Raw genomic sequence first — 26,092 nt, 5'->3', positions numbered from 1 at the left:
CACCGTTCCGTAACTCAGCCATAGGGCGATTCCTTTCGTTCAAAAAAATTTCAGTTACTATTCGGAGTTCAAAAAAACGGGTCAGAACTTTACCGCAGCTAAGCCAGCGCACTGCAGTATAATATGGCAAGTCGCTTTCCTCAATATCTTCTGAGACACTCGCGGAACTGACGATGACTGGGTGCATGGGATCTGATATAATTAACATTTGAAATAACTGGCTTTAAAACTTCTGACATATCGAAATGTTTTCCACACAAAGACTGTTGGTGAATAATACAATGCACTACTAATGGTTTTGAGCCACCGTCATTTTCTATATTTGTACAGAACTTCACAAAAGATTGTAAGCTGAAAATAAAATTGTGCTATTTAATACTAATAAAACTGGGGAGTAGTCTGCCTCAACAAAATGCAATGAATTTATTTTTAAGGTACTTTAATTACTAAATTAAATACTAACAATTACTCTGTAGTTCCACTAAAAACTACAGTTAAAAAATACTCAAGTCGAGCTATACGTATTTCGATTTTCCTTGTCTCTTCGAATTCAAACTTTGAGTTGTACCACACTTCATCGTCTCACCTACTAGTACAGCGCATAAAACACTAAAAAACTCGTAAGACACTCGCAACATAGACACAATCACGCAACAGAACTATCAAATGTATGCTCTGGTTCTGCTACTCGCTACAAGACTACATAACTAAACTTATTGTTGCGCCGCTTGAAATAACAATGCGTTGACATACTCTACCTCTGCTACGTCTTGCAGTAATAGTGTTGCTAACAATGATTTTGAGATTTCGTTAACTTTGCAGGGCGCTTTCGTAAAGAATGTGCAGTGACATACTTTTTTGTTGGTGAAGTTCGCCAGAATGAAATACGCCATAATTTCGGTCAGGTACGTCTCGATTGCTTTGGACGAGTCGACCGACATTTTGGACACAGCACAACTAGTGATTTATGTTCATGGAGTCGACATGAATTTGCACGTGACGGAAGAACTGTTAGTGACAAAGAATACCGCCCATTTCCCTACGCTCTCTTAAGTCAGAGAAAACGCAACTTCTTACGAATTCGTTTCGATCGACATACGTGTGCGAAAGGTTTTTTTCGATTATGATACCAAATAAGTCACAATTACGCGGCAATCTGAGTGACGAAAATACAAGAAACTGTCTACGTTTATCCGTGTGCCGTCAGTTTGTGCCGGATGGTGCAACCTCAACGGAGCGGTATCTGTTGAGAGGCCAGACAAACGTGTGGTTCCTGAAGAGGAGCAGCAGCCTTTTCAGTAGTTGCAGGGGCAACAGTCTAGATGATTGACTGATCTGGCCTTCTAACACTAACCAAAACGGCCTTCCTGTGCTGGTACTGTGAACGGTTGAAAGCAAGGGGAAACTACAGCCGTAATTTTTCCCGAGGGCATGCAGCTTTACTGTATGATTAAATGATGATGGCGTCCTCTTGGGTAAAATATTCCGGAGGTAAAACAGTCCCCCATTCGGATCTCCGGGCGGGGACTACTCAAGAGCATGTCGTTATCAGGAGAAATAAAACTGACGTTCTGCGGTTCGGAGAGTGGAATGTCAAATCTCTTTAATTGGGCAGGTAGGTTAGAAAATTTAAAACGGGAAATGGATAGGTTAAAGTTATATATAGGCCTAGTGGGAATTAGTGAAGTTCGGTGGCAGGAGGAACAAGACTTTTGGTCAGGCGAATACAGGGTTATAAATACAAAGTCAAATAGGGGTAATGCAGGAGTAGGTTTAATAATGAATAAAAAATAGGAATGCGGGTAAGCTACTACAAACAGCATAGCGAACGCATTATTGTGGCCAAGATAGACACAAAGCCCACGCCTACTACAGCAGTACAAGTTTATATGCCAACTAGCTCTGCAGATGACGAAGAAATTGAAGAAATGTATGATGAAATAAAAGAAATTATTAAGATTGTGAAGGGAGACGAAAATTTAATAGTCATGGGTGGCTGGAATTCAGTAGTAGGAAAAGCGAGAGAAGGAAACGTAGTAGGTGAATATGGATTGGGGCAAAGAAATGAAAGAGGAAGCCGCCTGGTAGAATTTTGCACAGAGCACAACTTAATCATAGTTAACACTTGGTTCAAGAATCATAAAAGAAGGTTGTATACATGGAAGAACCCTGGAGATACTAAAAGGTTTCAGATAGATTATATAATGGTAAGACAGAGATTTAGGAACCAGATTTTAAATTGTAAGACATTTCCAGGGGCAGATGTGGACTCTGACCACAATCTATTGGTTATGACCTGTATATTAAAACTGAAGAAACTGCAAAAAGGTGGGAATTTAAGGAGATGGGATCTGGAAAAACTGAAAGAACCAGAGGTTGTACAGAGTTTCAGGGAGAGCATAAGCGAACAATTGACAGGAATGGGGGAAACAAATACAGTAGAAGAAGAACGGGTAGCTTTGAGGGATGAAGTAGTGAAGGCAGCAGAGGATCAAGTAGGTAAGAAGACGAGGGCTAGTAGACATCCTTGGGTAACAGAAGAAATATTGAATTTAATAAATGAAAGGAGAAAATTTAAAAATGCTGTAAATGAACCAGGCAAACAGGAATACAAACGTCTCAAAAATGAGATCAGCAGGAAGTGCAAAATGGCTAAGCAGGGATGGCTAGAGGACAAATGTAAGGATGTAGAGGCTCATCTCACTAGGGGTAAGATAGATACTGCCTGCAGGAAAAATAAAGAAATCTTTGGAGAAAAGAGAACCACTTGCATGAATATCAAGAGCTCAGATGGAAACCCATTTCTAAGCAAAGAAGGGAAAGCAGAAAGGTGGAAGGACTATATAGAGGGTCTATACAAGGGCGATGTACTTGAGGACAATATTACGGAAATGGAAGAGGATGTAGATGAAGATGAAATGGGAGATGCGATACTGCGTGAAGAGTTTGACAGAGCACTGAAAGACCTGAGTCGAAACAAGGCCCCCGGAGTAGACAACATTCCATTGGAACTACTGACGGCCTTGGGAGAGCCAGTCCTGACAAAACTCTACCATCTGGTGAGCAAGATGTATGAAACAGGCGAAATACCCTCAGACTTCAAGAAGAATATAGTAATTCCAATCCCAAAGAAAGCAGGTGTTGACAGATGTGAAAATTACCGAACAATCAGTTTAATAAGCCACAGCTGCAAAATACTAACACGAATTCTTTACAGGCGAATGGAAAAACTAGTAGAAGCCGACCTCAGGGAAGATCAGTTTGGATTCCGTAGAAACACTGGAACACGTGAGGCAATACTGACCCTACGACTTATCTTAGAAGAAAGATTAAGGAAAGGCAAACCTATGTTTCTAGCATTTGTAGACTTAGAGAAAGCTTTTGACAATGTTGACTGGAATACTCTCTTTCAAATTCTAAAGGTGGCAGGGGTAAAATACAGGAAGCGAAAGGCTATTTACAATTTGTACAGAAACCAGATGGCAGTTATAAGAGTCGAGGGACATGAAAGGGAAGCAGTGGTTGGGAGGGGAGTGAGACAGGGTTGTAGCCTATCCAAGATGACATTGTAACTCTGTCAGAGACAGCAAAGGACTTGGAAGAGCAGTTGAACGGAATGGACAGTGTCTTGAAAGGAGGATATAAGATAAACATCAACAAAAGCAAAACGAGGATAATGGAATGTAGTCGAATTAAGTCGGGTGATGCTGAGGGTATTAGATTAGGAAATGAGACACTTAAACTAGTAAAGGAGTTTTGCTATTTGGGGAGCAAAATAACTGATGATGGTCGAAGTAGAGAGGATATAAAATGTAGACTGGCAATGACAAGCAAAGCATTTCTGAAGAAGAGAAATTTGTTAACATCGAGTATAGATTTAAGTGTCAGGAAGTCGCTTCTGAAAGTTTTTGTATGGAGTGTAGCCATGTATGGAAGTGAAACATGGACGATAAATAGTTTGGACAAGAAGAGAATAGAAGCTTTCGAAATGTGATGCTACAGAAGAATGCTGAAGATTAGATGGGTAGATCACGTAACTAATGAGGAGGTTTTGAATAGGATTGGGGAGAAGAGGAGTTCGTGGCACAACTTGACTGGAAGAAGGGATCGATTGGTAGGACATATTCTGAGGCATCAAGGGATCACCAATTTAGTATTGGAGGGCAGTGTGGAGGGTAAAAATCGTAGAGGGAGACCAAGAGATGAATACACCAAGCAGATTCAGAAGGATGTAGGTTGCAGTAGGTACTGGGAGATGAAGAAGCTTGCACAGGATAGAGTAGCATGGAGAGCTGCATCAAACCAGTCTCAGGACTGAAGACCACAACAACAACAGCACGTCCACCAATCAAAATTATGTAATTAATTAAAAATCGTAGTTCATTTCAGTGCTAGCTATTCCAATAATCTTAGATTTTTGCGATTCCCTCTTTCCTTTAGCCTTACATTACGGTGATCATGGAGTGCTAGTGTGCTTTAATCCCACTAGGAATATGTTGGCCCTTATGACTTCGTGAGGAGTCAGTGTGGCCCGCGGACTAAAAAGTCTGGAGGCCCCTGGCCTAGAGTGAACAGGGGTATACGGAAAATCCAAATCTGGATGACACTATGTATCTGAACTCGGGTCACCATAATGCTAGTTTAGTGCATTAGGCACTGCGCCACCTCTCTCAGTGCTGTTGTAGAAATAACAGACGAAACTTCTAAGGTTTCGTGAAAGCACAGAATAGAAACGTTTGTGTTTAAACGTGGTGACTATTAATTGTAACTGATAGGAAATTAAATTAACTATGTTGTAACAATGATAGATCTCTAAGACTGGCAATAGCCGGCTACTGCACGAAGTTTACCGTCTTTTATCGACACATAGGCCGACTGATTTCAACTACAGCTTTCTTGTCAGTTTCACCTCCTTTTTCTGATTAGTACTTGTCGACAGAAGTCGGATGTCGTCGAGCCCTTTGCGTTCTGCTTGAGGTCTCTACCAACCTCAGCAGTCTACTCAAATATTGCATTAGAATAGGATTAATTTAATTTCATCCTTATCACTATAAATAAGCACCACACATGACTGTGAACGTATGTATAAATCGCTTTCGCGAAACTTTGTTACTTCTACGTCTTCCGCATTACATCAGAAAACGCTAGTTTTTCACCTTTCGATAAACACTCGTTTCGTCGCCATAAAACGTGCAATATCTGAGAATTCGCCAATTTGACGAAACAAATCTAGAACAAAAGTAGTGAAGCATTCAGACGCCTTTTTAGTAAGTCAAAGAAAGTGTCGAAAAGCACAGTTGGTTAGTAAATGTACCCACTTATCAGTTTTATGAAAATCGTGTGGCTAATGACACTCGATTTTTACACTTTACGTTCATGGTTGTTTCCAGTAATTAATATTGTTCTTTCATTTATGTACCACTGAAAACATTCTCTGGATTTTGTTGCTCCGCTTTCGAAAACGTGTACGTTCTGCCGAGTCTTTTAATGTCCACTGCTAAAAAAATTTGGCTGTAGAGTAGGCACCAGTCGTCAACTGACCATTATTTAGTTACGTTCGTCAGTGTCAGTCAGCATGACGTCTGAATTTTTTATTTGTGGTGAGGGAAAAATGCATACAAACGTTTCTTGAGAGGATTAAGACCAGAAAGGAGGTTAACATGTTGTTTTGGTGAACTGTACTGTTGTTGGTTTTCATGACAAGTGCAAAAAATTCTATTAGAAGAATCATTATGCTAGAATGTGTGCAGTGGAAAATGAATCCCACATTCATCGATTGTCAGTTAAAAACTTTTGTCTCACAACAAAATGATTATTTTGTGGGGAAAACGCATCAGAGGCTTGTGTGAAAAACATGGAGAAGAAACCAATTTTTTAAATGTTGTTCGTGACATTGCTAAGGCGTTTTCAAAATCGATAATGGAAATAGCGACAAAACGGAATAATGACTGGGGCACTCAAGTAAAATTTCTAGAAGGGCACATCCAAGATGATCTTTTTGTTGAAGGTAGATACCATGTTAATTGCGCAAAAATGTTTCTGAAATCTGATGTTGCAATCCAAAGTAGCGTTGGGAGATAAAAAGATAATGAGATATTTCGTTTGTGCCGATTCGGAAGCAAATGACGATGAATGAGAACTTGCACTCGTAATACATTAAGAACCATTACAATGGATACTTCCCGAACATCGTGAGAAAACAAAATCTGGTGTTCTAATAGTTCTGTCAAGGTTTGTCATTCGTTGGAAAAATAAATCAGCACAAGAAAACCGTGATACGCTTTTGAAACACAGGCTGTTCCATCTTATTTGATACGTTGTAAGAGAACAGAATCAAGTACCAACAAGTCTGGAGCACACTGGATCATGAGTTTATGAAGTGGTGATATATCTTCTTCCAGGCAATACGTTCTTGGATAAAGCTGAAAGTGACTTCCAGATCCACTGAAATTACTCCTTGTCCGTCCTCTTTTAGAATACTGCTGCGCGGTGTGGTGGGATCCTTACCAAATAGGATTGACGGAGTACATTGAGAAACTTCAAGGAAGGGCAGCACATTTTGTACTATCGTGAAATAGGGGAGAGAATGTCACTGAAATGATACAGGATTTGTGGTGGACATCATCAAAACAAAAGCGTTTTTCGTTGCAGAAGGATCTTCTCACGAAATTACAATCACCAAGATTCTCCTCCGAATGCGAAAATACTTTGTTGACACCTGCCTACATAGGGAGAAACGATCACCATGATAAAATAAGGGAAGTCAGAGATCGTACGGAAAGATATAGGTGTTCGTTCTTTCCGCACGCTATACGAGATTGGAATAACAGAGAATTGTGAAGGTGGTTCGATGAACCCTCTGCCAGGCACTTAAATGCGATTTGCAGAGTATCCATGTAGATGTAGATGGACCGATTGTCCCAAAAAGAAAAGCTGTTCAAAGCAAAAGACGACAATCAACTGTCTTTCACATTCTGCTATTTCAGCTGCAAGACCGAGTTCCGTTGTTGCTAACACACAACTAAGTAATGAGAAAATGGTATATAAAAATCTGAGTCAAGAGATCTTATAGATGTGCTATCGGCTTTTGAATTAACACTGTGATGATATCAGACAGTTTGAAGTGGGCAGTGTGAAAAAAGCAGTAGAAACTCTCAAGACATTTCTTTTATCTAGTTTGTGTTTAACAATGTGAACGTCCATATTGACAGAATTAATAATAAGCATAACCAGTACCCATGTAAACAAAAAACCTTTTGATTCATTGTTTCCTAAACTATTATCCTGATGTATGGCCGGCCGAGGTGGCCGTGCGGTTCTACGCGCTTCAGTCCGGAACCGCATGACTGCTATGGTCGCAGATTCGAATCCTGCCTCGGGCATGGATGTGTGTGATGTGCTTAGGTTAGTTAGGTTTAAGTAGTTCTAAGTTCTAGGGGACTGGTGACCTAAGATGTTAAGTCCCATAGTGCTCAGAGCCATTTGAACCATTTTGAACATGACGTATGCGATTTCTATAAAATTGATAAATGGCGATAATTATTTACCAGATAGGCTTTTCGCCACTTTCTTAGACTTTTTGAAAACCCACTTTGTTGCTCTACAACTTCTTTGTTATACAATTTTGCCACAAACTGGTCAGTTGTTTGATATTGTATGTATTATGTAAAACTAGAAAAGCAAACGGTAAAAAACAGAGAGATTTTCTTGTTGCACACAGTAGCCGTTCCTCTCTCCTACATAACATTACCTAAAACAACATTTTTAGAAATTTTATCACACTAATAACAACAGTGTCCAGGAAGCGCGATGGCGACGGTAGTTCTAAGCTGCTGCCGTGCGAACAAAACTTCTCTCGCGGACAGTGCTACCTGGACTTTCTATGACTCCAGACAAATCGCATTTCTTTGAGACTTAGTCCACGTATTGGTGTCAATATTGTCGCCAGTGCTGACTCCTCGCTGCCGTATTCCCCTCGCACAGTACGCCACGCCGGTAATAGCCGTAGTTTGAAAACACGTAATTACGTTGCAATCGATTTTGAGATCACTTCTTCTTTTTAGGATTGCCAACATTTCGGGTGGGTCTTGAACCTTCAGACGTGCTCCTCCAACCGCCTTCTGTATACGCCCATGATATCAACCGACTTGTTATCGCACTGACTTCAAAGGAACACAGTACATTAAATGTGACATTTCACAGAATGTTATTTACGAGGGTGGTTTGAAAAGTATTCGGAATCACCACGAGAGGACAGGGCTTGAGCAACGAGTTGTTCACGTAATATTCATTGGACTGTTGCCTAAAACACGTGCCACGTCAGTGCTCTTGGAAGAGAGCTGAGGCGGTGACGTGGCTCTGTTGTTCCCGCGTAGTGATTTGCGAAGATGGAAAAAATCGAGATTCGAGCAGCGATTAAGTACTTCGTAAAGAAAGGTATGTAAGAAAAGGACATGCAAGCCGATTTCCAGAATATACTGGAGGACTCTGCTCCTTCATATTCAACTGTTGCCAAGTGGACAAATGAATTTAAATTTGGACGGGAGAGCTTAGATAATCATCCGCGCAGTGATTGTCACTACTCCAGAAATCATTGCAAAAGTGTGCAAAATGGTCATGGAGGATCGCCCGTTGAAAGTGCGTGAAAGTGCTCACACTTGCCAGATGTTATCTGAAAGGGAATATCACATTTTAACTGAAGATTTAGAAATGAAAAAATTATCTGCAAGATGGTTGCCACGATTCTTGACGCTGGATCAAAAGCTCATGAGAATGGACTTATCGGAAAGATGCTTATTCGTCGCCAGAAAAGAAAGCAAAGACAATTCCTTTGGCGGGAAAGGTCGTGGCATCAGTGTTCTGGCGTGCGAAGGGGATTCTGTTTGTAGATTATCTCCCCACTGGGCAAACAATTACTGGAGAATACTATGCTAACTTCCTGGACAAATTGTAACAAAAGGTATGCGAAAAAGGTCAGGTTTAGCAAGGAAGAAAGTCATCCTCCAACAAGACAATGCGCGCCCGCACACACGTGTCGTCGCCATAGCAAAATTACGCGAAGAAAGGTATTAATTGTTGCCACACCCACCTTATTCACCTGATATGGCTCCGTCAGACTTCCATCTCTTCCCAAAACTGATTTTTTTTCTTTTTTCCATTCCGTTCCGAGAACTTTTCAAAACGCCCTCACAGTAAGGTGTGTGGTTCACAATTAGATGCGCGACAAGTCGACAGTTTTTCTCCTGACAGTGTGTGTCTGTTGGGTATTCTGCATAAACTGAGGATGAATTTTGCCTTGTTACAAGTTCAGTATGAATTTCAGTAAGCCTTTTTCATATTACATGTCAATATTTCTTGTACAGCTCCGCCAGCGTGCCATTCATGCTCGTGAATTGTAGACCGGTGCTGACATGAATATTTTGAATTCTGTGATGGTGAATGGTACAAATAAGTTTCAGTTTTTTTCTGTGGCGCTATTGTGTGTCGCCTCTCTTCTGTCTTCAGCCATTCATTTATTTTATCCGTGGGGTGAGTCCATACTGAACACATATGGATTGAAAGTGACTGGAGATCACTCGACGAATTTCTGTCTCCATCACGTAAGCTTTTTGTTGCTCATTCTGAAATCATTTTATAATTAGTTTTCGCGCTCTTGTATTCCCTTATTACGTGAAGGATATAGACTGGAGATTGAAATTTTGCCTTTGACTCCCATGTTCTCCGTGCGACAGCGGTATTTCTCAGCTGAGTGGCAATTAGTGTCATAATGTTTACTTTGTATCTTCCAGTACTTTGAATTTCTTGGGTTACGCACCCTGGTAAACTTATCTCCCATAATGAGATGTAATGTACCTGCAAAATAATAAAAAAAATTGATTAAGTAACCTGTTTTTTTCGTGTCGATAGTTAAATTTTTGATTACCCCCCTCCTCCCATGATATCTTCAGGATGGTTAAAAATAGTCTGAAAAGCTTATAAGGGTATTGCAACGTAGGTTGTGCTGAAAAACTATTAACTTCAGAAAAAAAATCGATAAGTTGCGCAATGAAGTTAGCCAATCAGCCCGTTACGCGCAAATTCAAGCTGACTTCCAGAGTCGGTGTCGCCAAACGTGTTCTTCATTTGGCTGCCCAAAACCAAATAAAGGAGCGATATAAAAATTGGACATGAGGCTGTAGTAAGAATCGAATGCTAGCCAAAGGCTGAGCAGTCTCGTGTGCTAACATCTACGTTATGAGAACAACTGACATTAATCTGGCGGACTACTTGAATTTGCACACGCGACGGCCCGATTGGCTCGCTTCAATGCCAATTATCTCGGAAACGGTGCAACGTATCAATTTTTTCTGATTAGTCAATTATTTCTTAGCACATCCTACCTTTCAACGCCCTTACAAGCTTTTCAAACTGTTTGCGACCATTCAGTATATTCCTCTATTAGCAACAGTACGTTCTTTTGACTACTGCATCGGTCACACAGTTCACGTTCAATAACAAAAGTAGATCACACACAACGAAAAGCAGACTGCGAAAACGAACGCTCTCACTGCTGTTGACACCAAAGTAGTACCGAATCGGAGACACGCGAACTTCGTTTGATGATTCACCAGAGGGACAAGAGCGAGCACCTGTAAATGCGAACTGTACAAGACCAAATGCCTTTGGCTATCGCTCGCCTATCTTTTACACAGGAGAGAATGTTCGTTCGCTTGAGCACACTGCGATGTACACCAAAAATCAGCATTAGCTGAGGCTTAGAAGTTTGTTTGGGTGACACGAAGGCGGCGGCTGAAGAAGTGACCATAAATGCGTGTGTCAACTGGCAAGTAGCTTCCGGAGCAAGACCTGCAAGCACTTGCTGAGGTGTTAAAATTAGAACAAAAATTTTCCCAAGTTTACTTCTACAAGTCGCTTCGACAAGTTGATTTCAGGAACTTGCTGCAAGTATCTGGTGGTTACAATTAGGCAAAGGGGGATAATTCCTAATATCGCGTCGGATCTCCTTTTGCTTGGCATAAGATAGCAAGTCAACGTGGTACGGAGTCAACAAGTCGTTGGAAGTCCACTGCAGAAATACTGAGCCTTGCTGGCTCTAGAGCGAAAGTGTTGCCAGTGCGAGATTTTGAGCACGAATTGACTTCTCGATTGCGCCCATAAATGTTCGATGGGACTCACATCGGGCTATCGGGGTGCCAAATCATGTACGCAGATTGTCCAGAATGGTCTTCAAACCAATCGCGAACAATTTTGATCCGGTGACATGGCGCATGCCACGCATAAGAATTCCATCATTGTTTTGGAACGCGAACTCCATGAATAACTGCAGAAGGTCTCGAAGTAACCGAACAAAGCCATTTTCAGTCAGCTATCAGTTCAGTTGGACCAGAGACTCAGTCCATTCCATGTAGACACAGCCCACACAATTATGGAGCCACCACCAGCCTGCACAGTGTCTTGTTGACAACTTGAATCCATGGCTTCTTGGGGCCTGCGCCATACTCGAGCCCTATCATCAACATTTACCAACTGAAATTGGGACTCATCCAACAAGGCCAAGGTTTTCCAATCGTCGAGAGTCCAACCGATATTGTCACGGGCTCAGGAGAGACGCCGCAGGCGATGTCGTGCTGTTGGTAAAGGCACTCGCGTCGGTCGCGTGCTGCTACAGCCAGTGAACTCAAATTCTGCCGCACAGTCCTAACGGACACGTTCGTCGTACATCCCACATTGATTTCTGCGGTTACTTTTCGCAAACTTGTTTGTCTGTTAACACTGGCAGCTCTACGCAAATGCCACTGCTCTCGGTCGGTAAATAATGGCATTCGGCCACTGCACTGCCCTGTGTTCAAAGTCTGTTAATTCACGTCGTGCGGCCATAATCACGTCGGAAACCTTTTCACATGAAAAACCTGAGTAAAAATGACATCTCTGCCAATGCACTGCCCTTTTATACATTGTGTACGCAATACTACCGTCATCTGCATATGTGCAGATCGCTGCCCCGTAACTTTTGACACCTCATTGCAAAGTGCATCTATTCAAGGAGGTCCAGTGTGGACTGTAACTATCGTATGAGAGTGAAACTTTGTAGACGTGTTAATACGTTAATGCGGAAACGATATGCGCTGAAAACAGTTAGTTCCAGTTTTAACCACCAGGTGCAAATCTGACACTGTAAAGCATATCGTCGATGACTCTGATGCTCATACTGAACAAACTGTGTAAGCTGTAGTTGATATAAAATCAACATTACGGTTTTCTCACTTTTTTGACGTTGTCTGTCCGCATTCCGTTCCTAATCCATTACATTTTGAAACATTTTATACATCTTCCTTGCATACACAGCGGCAGACTTGCACCTGGTGGCCAAAACTGTAACTAATTGTTTTACAGCGTAAATCGGCTTCCCATGAACATATTAGAATATCTACCACGTTTCTCTGCCATACGATTATTACAGCCCACACTGGACTTCTGGGAGAAACTGCACTTTAATTATAACAAGAGGGTACTGGCAGAGATAGGCAAGTGGAAATACATGGGGTCGTAATTAAAAACAGAGCAACTGTCACTATTGTTGCATTAATGTTATTAATTTTTATTATTGAAGAAAAACCGTTACGAAAAACAAAATTAAGAAAAAATTGAAATATTCGAGTACAGAAATGTTAAGTTACCAAGAAAGTTGAATGAAATAAAATCAGAGGAATTCGCCCATCTTAAAAACTTACTTAAATTATTATATGCTAGTTCTGAAACATCTTGTCTATCGTACAATGAAGTATTCGAAAACAGGATACAAAAATGCGGCAAGCTGTATCACCAAGGGACAGATTTTTAATTACGGCAAATTCTATTTTTCCAAACCGTATTTATTACTTTTATTGCAAATATAATGGGTTTGTGTTTATGTTAACGGAAAAAATCTGCAAAAATTTAAAGACATCTCTACTGCCATTCTAATCTTCCTTGCGGTGAAAAAAAAATCAGTAAATTAATTTCGCACTTCCTTAGCTATGGTGGCCGTCTCATATATTTAGGGTTGCAATGGTACACTGGTTTTGGCGCATCTCACTTTGTCCCACTCTCCTGTCCGGCGCTGCATTTTCGTACCTATATTAAATGCACAATACTTCTGCGAGATTTAGAAAAACTTCCAGCGACTGGAAACTTCGACAAGTAGTTGCAGCAAGACGCAAGAAACTTGCAAAAGCTACTTCTGTTGATGAAACTTGCGGAAGGCGACTTGCTGGGAGTGTTCCCACGTCAACTTGAAACTTCTGCAAGCGACTCGCTGAAGTTTCCGTGTTTGTGGACACACGCCTTTAGATTGTGGCAAAGGCGGTTTACTCATTGATATACACTGAAGAGCCGAAGAAACTGGAACACCTGTCTAATATAGTGTAGGGCCCCTGCGAGGACGCAGAAGTACCGCAACACGAAGCGACATGGACTCGACTAAGGTCTGAAGTAGTGCTGGAGGGAACTGACACCATGAATCCTGTAGGGCTGTCCATAAACCCGCAAAAGTACGAGGGGATGGAGACCTCTTCTGAACAGCACGTTGAAAGGCATCCCAGATATGCTCAACAATGTTCATGTCTGGGGAGTTTGGTGACCACCAGAAGTGTTTAAACTCTGAAGAATGTTCCTGGACCCTCTCTGTAGCATTTCTGGGCGTGTGGAGTGTCGCATTGTCCTGCTGGGTTTGCCCAGGTCCGTCAGAATTCACAGTGGACATGAATGAATGCAATTCATCAGACAGGATACTTACGTGACGTTCCACCTGTCAGAGTCGTATCTAGACGTATCAGGGGTTCCATATCACTCCAACAGTCCCCTGCCGACATGCAGGGTCCATGGATTCATGAGGTTGTCTCCATAACCGTACACGTCCATCCGCTCGATACAATTTGAAGCGAGACTGGTCCGACCAGACAACATGCTTCCAGTCATCAACAGTCCAATGTCCGTATCGACGGGCCAAGACGAGGCTTAAAGCTTTGTGTCATGCAGTCAGCAAGGGTACACGAGTGGGTCTTCGGCTCCGAAAGTCGATATCGATGATGTTTCGTTGAATGGTTCGACCGCTGACACCTGTCGATGGCCCAGCGTTGAAATCTGCAGCAATTTGCTGAAAGGTTGTACTTCCGTCACGTTGAATCTTCAGTCGTCATTAGTCCCGTTCTTGCAGGATCTTTCTCCAGCCACAGCGATGTCGGAGATTTAATGTTTTACCGGTTCCTGATATTCACGGTACACTCGCGAAATGGTCGTACGGAAAAATCCCCGCTTCATCCCTACCTCGGAGATGCTGTGTCCCATCGCTCATGCGCCCACTGTAACTCCACGTTCAAACTCACTGAAATCTCGATAACCTGCCATTGTGGCAGCAGTAGCCGATCTAACAACTGCGCTGTGTTTTTTTTTTTTTTTTTTTTTTGTCGTTTTGATACCTTACAAACAAGGTAGACCGACGGCGGCCTATTTATGCCGCTCTTCGACCATAGAAAAGACATACGGTAAAACAGGAATACAGAAAAACAAACATACATGGAGAGCGAAAACGGGAGACAAACATAAGAAAACAAACGAAGATGTTCACTGACGCACTGCTCTGATAAAAAAAGAAAAAAACGTTCAACACTGCACACAACGGAGAAGACAGAATGCCACACGTAAACGGAAGAGCTCGGACGAAAGAGACACTGATGCACTGACGGCACAATTAACACGAGCACTGCGGGGACGATCTCCAGTGCACGAAGACACACTGTTCACGCACAAAGTTGGGGACCTGCCAAAGGGAAGACATGTGGGTAGGAGGGAGAGGGGGAGGGTGTTGATGCTAGTGGGAGAGGAGAAGGGAGGGGGGGAGAGGGGAGGGGGTGTGTGGAGCCTGGGGTAGGGGGGAGGGGAGGGAAGGAAGAAGAGAGGTGGGAGAGAAGGGAAAAGGGGGTGCCCTGGGGGAAAAACACGGGGGGAGAAAGGGGAGCATCAAAGTTGGTAGGAGGGGTAGATGGAGGGGTTGAGGGCATCTTCAGGCAGGGGGAGTTGGCGGAAGCCACCTTGGGCAAGGGTATGGAGTGTGGAGAGATGGAGAGCGGGTGGGATATGGGAGTGCAGGAGCGGCAGCGGATGGCGGTGGGAAAGGATGGGACAGAAAAGCGGGTGAAGGGGAGTAAGTTTTCTGGAGGTGTAAAGGATCCGTTCGAGGAAAAGGAGGAGGTGTGGGAACGGAATTAGATCGTAGAGGATCCGCATGTGGGAAGGGAGGAGGATGCGATAGGCGAGGCGGAGCGCAAGCATTCCAGGATTTGAAGGGATTTGTAAAAGATAGGAGGGGCGGCGTCCCGGTAGGATGGGCATAGCAGAGGATAGGGCGGATAAGGGATTTATAGGTGTGGAGGACAGTGCAAGGGTCCAGACCCCATGTACGGCCGCCGGCCGGAGTGGCCGAGCGGTTCTAGGTGCTACAGCCTGGAGCCGCGCGATCGCTACGGTCGCAGGTTCGAATCCTGCCTCGGGCATGGATGTGTGTGATGTCCTTAGGTTAGTTAGGTTTAAGTAGTTCTAAGTTCTAGGGGACTGATGACCTCAGAAGTTAAGTCCCATAGTGCTCAGAGCCATTTGAGTCCATGTGCGGCCAAAAAGGAGCTTGAGGAGGCGGAGTCGGGAGTGTGCCTTGGCTTGGATTATCCAGAGATGGGGGGGTCCAGGAGAGGCGACGGTCAAGGGTGACGCCAAGGTACTTGAGGATGGGGGTGAAGTTGATAGGACGTCCGTAGATAGTGAGATAGAAATCGAGGAGACGAAAGGAAGGGGTGGTTTTGCCTACAATGACCGCCTGGGTTTTGGAGGGATTGACCTTGAACAGCCACTGCTTACACCAAGTGGTGAACCGGTCAACGCAACTGCGCTAGACACTTGTTGTCTTATATAGGCGATGCCGACTGTAGCTCCGTATTCTGGTTGTTTACGTATCTCTGTTCAAAATGGTTCAAATGGCTCTGAGAACTATGGGACTTAACATCTGTGGTCATCAGTCCCCTAGAACTTAGAACTACTTAAACCTAACTAACCTAAGGACATCACACACATCCATGCCCGAGGTAGGATTCGAACCTGCGACCGTAGCGGTCACGCGGTTCCAGACTGAAGCGCCTAGAACTGCACGGCCACATCGGCCGGCGTATCTCTGTATTTGAATACAAATGCCCATACTAATTTCTCCGGCGCTTCAATGTAGCTCATGCTACGGTCTGTGCAGGAGTTCTGCAAGCCGCACTGCCCAGCTTCTCGAGGGAAAATAAACTATTATCAGTTTTTAACTGAAAATCGTAATACTCTGTACGGTTATGTTCACATGTTTGTACAGCATCGGAAGTAACAAATCTTTGATGTGCAATTGTTTTTTTTGCGAGCATTTACAGGCCAGATTGGGCGGCTGTTGCAGGAGTTCCGGTACTTGGACGAGAGCCGGCCCATCCGGTGGGTGGGCGGGCGGCAGCCGCGCGCCGAGCCGGCCTGCGGCTTCCGCGGGGAGCGCTGCGCGCCGCGCGCCCACTGGCGGCTGCTGCTGGCCCTGGCCGCGCTCGCTGCGCTCGTCGCCATCGCCGGCGTCTTCGCCTTCAGGTAGCCAGTCGCCTTGCCTGCCTCTCCCTCCGCTTCTGCCTGTGTGCCCTCCTCACTCGCTCTTGCCAACCGTAGCTGAGAAATACACGAAATGTATTCGCAGTTGCGAATGGGAACGACCGTCAGCTGTATAAGGAAATGACGACAGTGAAAATCTGTGCCATACTGGGACTCGAACCCGGTTTTCCGCTTTGTGCGATCTGTCACCTTAACAGCTTTGGCTTTCCGTGCACGACTCACGGCCAGACCCAACCTTCCATACCTCACCATTCCTGCATCACACTCTGTACTTCTACACAAATTATACATGGTACGCCACATTAAAGAAAGTGTATTGATACTGCTAAGAATATGCTAAAAGACATTTTCAAGTTCCTACTTACACATCAGTATCTCTTCAGAATTTTAATTGAAAGTTGCTGCTGGCATCAGCAGATAAATATTGCAGTGCCTGTGTTGTTAAGAAGAACGATGCCATGTTCCCTCGGACACGCATGCATGTGTGTGCACGAGTACAGGTGGTGTTGCAGGAATGATATCATATGGGAGTTTGAAAATAATGGTTCAAATGGCTCTGAGCACTATGGGACTTAACATCCATGGTCATCAGTCCCCTAGAACTTAGAACTACTTAAACCTCACTAACCTAAGCACAGCACACAACACCCAGTCATCACGAGGCAGAGAAAATCCCTGACCCCGCCGGGAATCGAACCCGGGAAGCCGGGCGTGGGAAGCGAGAACGCTACCGCACGACCACGAGCTGCGGACTGGGAGTTTGAGTCTGGTCCTGTGTCATCCGTGTATATATGTAGTTAAGACGACAACTCACGTAAAGTGGCGAATTCAGGTTCCAGTCCCAGTCTAGCAAATATTGTCCTCATTCTCTTATACAGGTGATGTTTTTTTGTATTCGCAACTGTGAATACATTTCATGTATTTCATAACACCTGTAGCCACTACAGTGCCTATTCCGTTGGATATGTATGCATGCATGTCGGAAGGAACATTGCCTCGTTCTTAACAATATAGGCACTGCAGCATCGTATGTAGCTGAGAAAATTTAAACAAGCCAGTTTCAAAAACTAATGTTTATAGATTACAAAGTAGAACTTCCTCTCTTTTTAGGAATATTTACGTATTTATGCATTCATTTTACCTACCAAGATTATGACCTTCAGGTAGTCTCTTACATCTAACCAGACATCCCTAGTGATTCAATATTAACACTATTACAATATGTATACAACAGTGGAATCTCGTTTATCTGGCCCATGTAACGGTACAGTACACTAACATGTAATTATTATTCTATAATCTTCCATTTTTCTGTATACTGTGAGGGCCAAGATTATTTTACAGGGTATCAATGCAACATAGCCTTCATTGTGAACCAGAACTCCACTGACAAACTTTTAGAGGTGCTAGTATGACCCAAAACATTAAGAAAACACTAAAAGGGGCTCTACATGCGTACCTTAAGAGCTAACAGCATCTGACCTTCAATGCTGTGAAAAACATCTCATATACTGCGAGGTCTTTCCCTTCCCTGTCTTGGGAGACACTAGTATGAACCAAAACAAGAACGAAATGTCCAGCAAATATGGGCTCTATAACGCATACCTTAAAAGCTATGAGCTGTTCAGTACAACAGGTGTGTTTTACGGATGTGAAGATGAAGAAACGCTCATAACTCTCCATACTTGCTACACCAAGGGAGGGGAGGGGGGGGGGGGTATGCCCGCGTCTTGAAAATATTATAATCTGGTCAGTTACTTTCGAAATGAATATTCATTGTTTTTAATGAATTCTTCTACTACACGCCAAACATGTTCTAAATTGCTCATTTAAACTTAACCCAAAAATTCAACTCTTAGTACTAAAAATCACTTCCCTCAGTGAATGTCATATTCAATATATTCAGTTTCAGGACTTTCCTCAAACATCAATATCTCTTTAAAAAACCATCTTGTGTGTAAAAGTCAACAAAGATTAACGAAATCCGCACTTTTTGATTTTTTTGTGGTGGTCATAACGTAACCTCTACCCCTCCCCCATGGTACTCCACATCAAAGAAAGTGTATTGATACAGCTAATAGTGTGCTAAAAGACATTTTCATAATAGTTCAAATGGCTCTAAGCACTATGGGATTTAACATCCGAGGTCATCACTCCCCTAGGCTTAGAACTACTTAAACCTAACTAACGTAAGGACATCCCACACATCCATGCCTGAGGCAGGATTCGGACTTGCGACCGTAGCAGCAGCGCGGTTCCGGACTGAAGCGCCTAGAACCGCTCGGCACAGTGGCCAGCGACATTTTCAGGTATCTACTTACACATCATTATCTCTTCAGAAAATATGTTTGTTAATATAAGTCAACAATAATTGTTTTAGAGTCCATGTTTATTGGACTTTTTTTCTTGTTTTGGTCCATTACTACCACCCCTCAAAATATGGAAAACAAAAAGCTTTCAGTTAGGGTCGCCATACATCCCGATGTATCGAGATCGTCACCATTATGGACCTTCTTGTCCCGACATCCTGACAAGACCTAATTTTGTCCCGATTTTGTAAAATACTCTTACAACCTTGGCTCAAGTACTGAAGTAACGCCATCTGTCATAGAGCACGCAAAATGCTTTGGCGGCTGGACGCGCTGTCAGCTGGTGAAGCGTGGTGAGAGCGGCAGTGTTGGGGGGTCGCTCAGAGCGCTGTAGGGGAAATGCCAAGTGCTGCAGGGGAAGTACCGTTCTAAACTGCACGTTTTTGGTAAATATTAAACGGGGCCTCTTCACGCCCACACTTGCATGGTGACCGTGGTTAGTACTGAAAAATTAATTCCGCCGAAAATGCGGCGATTTATTTTCGTCTGGTTTGTTAACCACTCGTAACTTTCAGAGAAGAGTCATGAATGGGGAATTTTGAGTAAAACCTCGACATTTCTCTTGTTGATATGTTAATATTTTCTGCTTTTGCCAAAACTCAGCAAAATTTACACACCCTCACCTCACTAACATGTTGGACAGACGAGGTTGCGAGAGACTTCTGAAATTGTGGTTTACTAAGTGAGGAATTGACGAAAAGTAAGGTTACATTAACATCTTATGAAAAAGCACATACTTGGTAAAAAAAAAAGAATGACTTCACTTGTGTTGTTCCAAAACCCATAACATTTCTTATTTCACCAGCTATCGACGACCCTTCAAAATTCCATTCTTTCATCAGAAGAGTGTGTAGTTAGTGGAATAACACGGCAGATAATGAAGTTTTGCAAAATAACTGTATGGACAAATACTCTCCTCCTTGTGTGCTATCATTTGCCAAAATCTCATTTCGATATCTCAAACCGTTTATGAAATGTGAGGAATTGTGTTGCTTTATCAAAAATGGTTCAGATGGCTCTGAGCACTATGGGACTCAACTGCTGTGGTCATAAGTCCCCTAGAACTTAGTACTACTTAAACCTAACTAACCTAAGGACATCGCACACATCCATGCCCGAGGCAGGATTCGAACCTGCGACCGCAGCGGTCGTGCGGTTCCAGACTGTAGCGCCTTTAACCGCTCGGCCACTCCGGCCGGCTGTTGCTTTATCGCTGGCGCAGTGCGATCGCAAATGAGTGCGTTACATCAGATCAATTTTCTCAAGATTGATAGCAGATAGAGACTTCCAACCAAGCCTAAAGAAAAATTCAGTATGTTAGCTAAATTTCATATGCAGCAAAATCATACCGACTCCTATTTTTCATTGCAAACTTTTTCGAATTTCGCGCAGTGTCTCGCTTCCACGTAAATATCTCAATAACTATGATCATTAACGAAATGATGGACGCATCATAATGGATGTGACATCTAAAGCTACAAGTAAAGCAAAAAAGGTTTTTTTTTAACCAACAGGTTCTGTAAAATCGTTTGCAGGGCGTGCACGTCGATTCCGACATCGCCGTCGAGCCGAAAGGTGGAAAAAGCTTGTCGGCCTCCCCTTCTGAACAGACGAATGAACTCGCCCAACTCTTTGTACGAAAACTCGTCACTGTTCATCGACCGCCGTATCCTGCGCGACTAATGGCGCAACATGTAAATGTAGTCTCGGTTGGTTCCATTTATATCAAAATGTTTATCTTGACAAGGTCGTCTCACAAATGGCGTTGCATGTTGCGTATAGTGTATGTACCATGCAAGCACCTTCTATATCTAGCGCCATCATTCAAGAAAATACCAGACTCCAGTAGTATGGGGCCGGAACTGCTTCCTAGCGCCTCGCGGAAGAACCGGGCATTTCGAATTTGAATAGCGATCTGATAAACGATTCTTTCTCAACGTAATACGAACGCAAGTTCGTGATGTTTGAAGTTTTTACTGCGGGTATATGGCGTCAAATGCATAGTGACGTGTACGTCGAGGTCGAAAGTGGTGTTGTCGACTGTCTATCGTCTAATAAGCTTATCTTATCATAGCTTACAAAAATACCTAAGGATGGAAAGAGAAATTGTCACTTGTCGGATGATTACACAAAAGTCTGGTCATTTGTCAACAAAGTACGTACTGATCAGGAAGCGTTGGATGAGATTTGTAGCAGTTTCATCTCAGTAACTCACAGAGGTAAGGCAGATGTGAGGCATCGCATTTCTACGAAGTATCATACAAATAGACCTGCGGTAGCATCGACATTAAAGCCTGTTTCTACATTCATGATTAAAGAAGATACCCAGGAAGAACTCCTCGTTGCTGGTGCAGAACAAAAACAGCTCATAAAGTTGTCAAGCATCATCAATTCTTCAGCTCTCTTTACTGTATCGTAAAACTGAATGCCGCAATATATCCTCACTGCGAAGTCGCCGCAAAGCTGTCCACAACCAAGACCAGTGCTACAGCGATTGTTAAAAATATTCTGGCACCACATTCCGTGTCCGAATGCGTAAAACAGCTGCAATTAGTTTCTTTATTGTGCAACCTGCAGCAAATGTAAAAAAACCTTTATAAATTGCATATTACGTCGATTATAAATGAATGCAATACAAAAAGTTTCATTTTACGGCATGGGCACCGACGCATCGATCCAAAGGACTGAAAAGATGTTTCCTTTAACTGTTCATTACTTTGCTGAAACTGGCGGAATCCAAGAGAAGCTGTTGAAGACTGTTTTGCTGAATAACGAAACATGGAGACAACTGCAAAGTTTTGTCAAGAACTTTAAGACAACTGCAAGTTCAATTACATAAATTAATCGTTTTTTGTGCAGATAATAGCAATAGCAACTTTGGAGGACTTCATCGACGTAGCGAGCAGAATGTGTTTCACCAATTAAAGAAGAATTGGGAAAAAATGGTGAAGGAATTGGATGCCCTGCCCATATTCTCTACAATACTATAGTATTGAAATAATCCTCATGAAAATATTTAATTATTTACGCGGTAAGGACAGAGAAGCTGAAAGAGTTCTGCTTATACATTGATGTCAATCATCAGACCATTTTATCTCACTCAAAAACAATATGGCTGTCGTTAATACTCGCAGTTGCGAGAATTCTTAAGCTTTGGATATCATTAAAACAAATTTTTGACACCGAAGACAGGCCACCTAAAATAATTTCAGACTTTTTCAGTAGTCTGATCAATGAAATTCACTTCACGTTTCTGCAGTCAAACTTAGCTCTGAATGAAAAAAATGTATTAGAAGCGTGGAGAAGAATGAAGTCTCGATAATTGAAATAAGAATTATATCAAACGACACTCAAAGCTGTTTGAATGAAATGAAGACTGCCAATTTTATTGACATGCAAACCAAGATTAATTTGAACAAATTAAAGAATGAGAACCCTAACCAAGAAATTATTAATTTGATTTCGGAGTTTGAGGAAGAGACAATGGCTTTCTATACCATAGCATTTGATAAAGAAATTGGCTATTTCTTTTAATAAATATCAAGTATTTGATTAGACGACGCTATGTGAAATCCCAGGTGGGATGATTATTAACACTATTATTCATCTGACAAAAAATGGTGTGAAGATTTCAGGCGACAATTGATTTCAGGGATACATGTATCTGAAGAGATATTTAGAAATTAAGCGTGACTCGAAAGAATGGAAGTCTGAACACTCTGTGGAAGAAAGGTGTATTTGTACCGTACTGTATCGTACGGAACTGGGGACCTAGGAACGAAGGGGAGGCTTCGCCCCCGCCGTAGCCCGCAGTGGTACACAACGCCACAATCGGCTACAGCAGTCCACTCACCCCACCGCCGCCCCACACCGAACCCAGGGTTATTGTGGAGTTCGGCCCCCAGTGGACCCCTCCCTCCCTGCGGGAACGTCTCGCACCAGACGAGTGTAACCCCTATGTTTGCGTGGTAGAGTAATTATGGTGTACGCGTACGTGGAGAAAGTGTTTAGGAACCAGCTCGCATTCGCCGAGGCAAATGGAAAACGGCCTTAAAAACCATCCACAGACTGGCCGGCACACCGGACCTCGACAATAATCTGCCGTGCGCATTCGTGCTGGGGACCGGCACGCCTTCCCGCCGGGAAAGCAGTGCGTTGGACGGCATGGTTAACTGGGCGGGCTAAGGTGTATTTGCTTTCATAAGGAAACCGAAAATCCTGAACGTTTTCTATACCCGCACAAAACACCACTGTGGAAAGGGTATTTTTGCTCATGTCGGCCCAGTGCTGCCATGGATTGTGGTATCAGCCTTACAGTGCCATTTCAGGTATAAGCTGACTTGCATGAAGTTTATAAATACGTAAAAGAGGAAAAAGACTTGCTGAAAAAGATGATATCTTCCGAAAAATATGGTGTACCAACTACTTCTACCGCAACAAGTTCCATATAATTATATTCTAAATACAAAGTGATTATATTAAACAAATTTTTTTCTTCGTTTCTATACCCCCATCTCAGAGTGTCCTGACAGGGTCCCAGCTTCATGGCAACCTTTGCTTTTAGTAGAAGAGATGTGTCTCCCAGTAACGAAGGTGAATAAGTGCTCATAGCTCTTAAGGTATGAATTTTAGAGCCCATTTTCACTACACGTTTTCCCCCACTTTGGCCCATACTACCACCAGTGAAAATTTGTCGGTGGAGTTCACCCAGTACACGCGAATAGCGCCAGTGAGTCCATGAAGTAATATAAAGTTTATCGCTGAAACCAACTATGCCTTTCAGTAAGCATAGCCAACATAGTCCAAACGCTCCACTTTTGTGTGAGCCACGATCTAGTGAATAGGGATGTAGAAATGGAAACAATTAATAATTGTTGCATAATGGGAAAAATTGATTGGAAAGAATACTTGAAAAAAATTGAAGGTAATTTATGAACCTGCGCACAATCTTGGGTGAACTTGAACTGATACCAATATCAACAGACCTTTAATATCATTACATTCAAGGTCAATAAACATAATTTGCATTACGCATTGCTGCTTCCAGTAGAGTGCGGCACCGAATCATCATCGCAACCATTGAAATTGTCGATCAGTCGCACGAAGTACAATATTTTTATTATAATTAAACCAAGTTCAATAGGTGTCTTATCAAGTCTGAGTCGTTATCTTCACATTAATTCCATTGTGTTTAGTCTTGATTGCACAGGTGATTCTAGAAGTCGGTCAAGGGGGGGAAGGCTAATGGCGGGAGAGTTGGGATCCCCCACCACAAATTGGTAAAATTTGATGCTACTTAACGTAATGTTTGGTAACTCTTTTGGGTTCCGGGTAAAAAATGTGTGATTATTGTAAGTGGTACTCGTATATTAATATACATCCAATGTATATTAATAAATAATAAGACGCCCATTTTAAATTAAATGATATTTATTGCTTTAGATAGTAAGCTATTTGCCGCTCTTATTCTTTTGTTAAAATGTGTTTGAAATACTTTGCAACCTATATTACTACACAATTATTAAAAAAATGATTGAATCTGTTGAAGTAATATATTCGCTGATTCCTTAAGTCATTTTATCCAATGTAGTACGATACTCCATTGGGGGGGGGGGGGGGGGGGCTATAGCCCTCATTGTCGTAGTCGTCGTCCCCCCCCCCCCTTCTTGCCACCTCCCCTGCTTGATTGTGACTGTGTCGATGCAGGAGCGATCCACCAGATAACGAGTAAATTATTCTTGTCTGCACCGAACCTCTTGATGCAGAATCTCGGCGGCGATTAAAATGATGAACAGATAGGAGTTGATCTTATAGCCGTGCGAATAAATATTCCTTTTCTAATAATAAACGGTTAAAATACACATTTTTAACAATGCTAGTACGACAGATCCAAGAACACGTCCGTACGGTACCACTTCCCGAAACAATAGGCCGAAGATATATGAATTAATAAATTGAAGAGCGTATTTCTTACTTTTGTTTCATACAGATATTTACTGATGAATCAAAACATTATCCTTGCCACAAAACAACTCGTAACTTTAACATTGGTGGTGTCTACAACTCATGCAGTTTACATACATCTTATATATAAGAAAAGAAAAGAACGAAAAAAGTAATATGATTCAGTACACTAGTCACGACGTAAATGAAGCTCGTATTTTCTATAATAATTCCAAAGTTTAATTATGACTCAAGGTAATAGCCACGTTGTGTTTTTACATAATTGTGTGATGTCTAAATGTGGAGATGCGCTCTTCATTTTTAAATAGCGTTTCATCTGAAACTGTGCTTCAGCAATTCGACCCAGTCATTATCCTATCCAAAGCAGCTCATCAAATCAATTATAGTCATCACAGGAGGCGTAAGTCTAAGAGTACCTCCTAGTTCCTCCTGTAATTTTTCTATATAGATTTAGCAAATTTTATAATTTGGGAAGTAGGGCCTATGTTTCACAAAAATAGGGAATTATTAAAAAATATTATTCAAAAGAACTATATTGATGACACAACAAATTAAATGTATCGTTGTAGCAAAGACGTTACAAATTGTGTAAACTTTCTAAAGAAACTAAAATTAAAACAAAATTCGTATCTTATTGTCTACAGCAACTTCTGGAGGCCTACATTGTTTGTAGTGCGATGTATAATAAGTTATGTTTGTTCCCCATAAACTAATAACAGCTATTGAGTAAATTAAAAGGGCTATAGTTTTACTTCAAATTTCCTTCATTCGTGTGAGGCAAACTAATTCGATTATGTCATTTAGGTCAATTTCAGCAGCTGTGGGTGTTCTGTTGACAGTATAGATAAAGTGAGTGACTGCTTTCACATTAAATAGTTTTTCATCATCTGAAACTGTGCTTAAGTATTATCATTACTTGGATACGAGTTTTTAACAGTGGCGGCTTGTGTCGCTTGCGCTCTAAGCGGGCCGTGGATGTATCGGTGCTATTTACCGGTATCTTAAGAGTTCATCCACCCCCTACTTCTATTATCGAGCCAGCCGGTGTGGTCGTGCGGTTCTAAGCGCTTCAGTTTGGAACCGCGTGACCGTTACGGTCGCAGGTT

The 26,092-nt window shown here is 42.4% G+C and overlaps 1 protein-coding gene across 1 annotated transcript in view; it reads left to right on the top strand.

The window, feature by feature from the left end:
* Nucleotides 1-26,092, top strand: part of LOC124594011 (guanylate cyclase 32E-like) — a 491,656-nt gene that overhangs the window by 115,662 nt on the left and 349,902 nt on the right. Inside the window, exon 9 of the mRNA XM_047132363.1 lies at nt 16,457-16,635. Within this exon, the coding sequence (XP_046988319.1) occupies nt 16,457-16,635 (179 nt within the window). The remainder of the gene's footprint in view (nt 1-16,456; nt 16,636-26,092) is intronic.

The sequence above is a fragment of the Schistocerca americana genome, chromosome 2 (assembly GCF_021461395.2).
Source record: "Schistocerca americana isolate TAMUIC-IGC-003095 chromosome 2, iqSchAmer2.1, whole genome shotgun sequence".
Classification (NCBI taxonomy): domain Eukaryota; kingdom Metazoa; phylum Arthropoda; class Insecta; order Orthoptera; family Acrididae; genus Schistocerca; species Schistocerca americana.
This window is presented reverse-complemented; position numbering and strand designations above follow the sequence as displayed.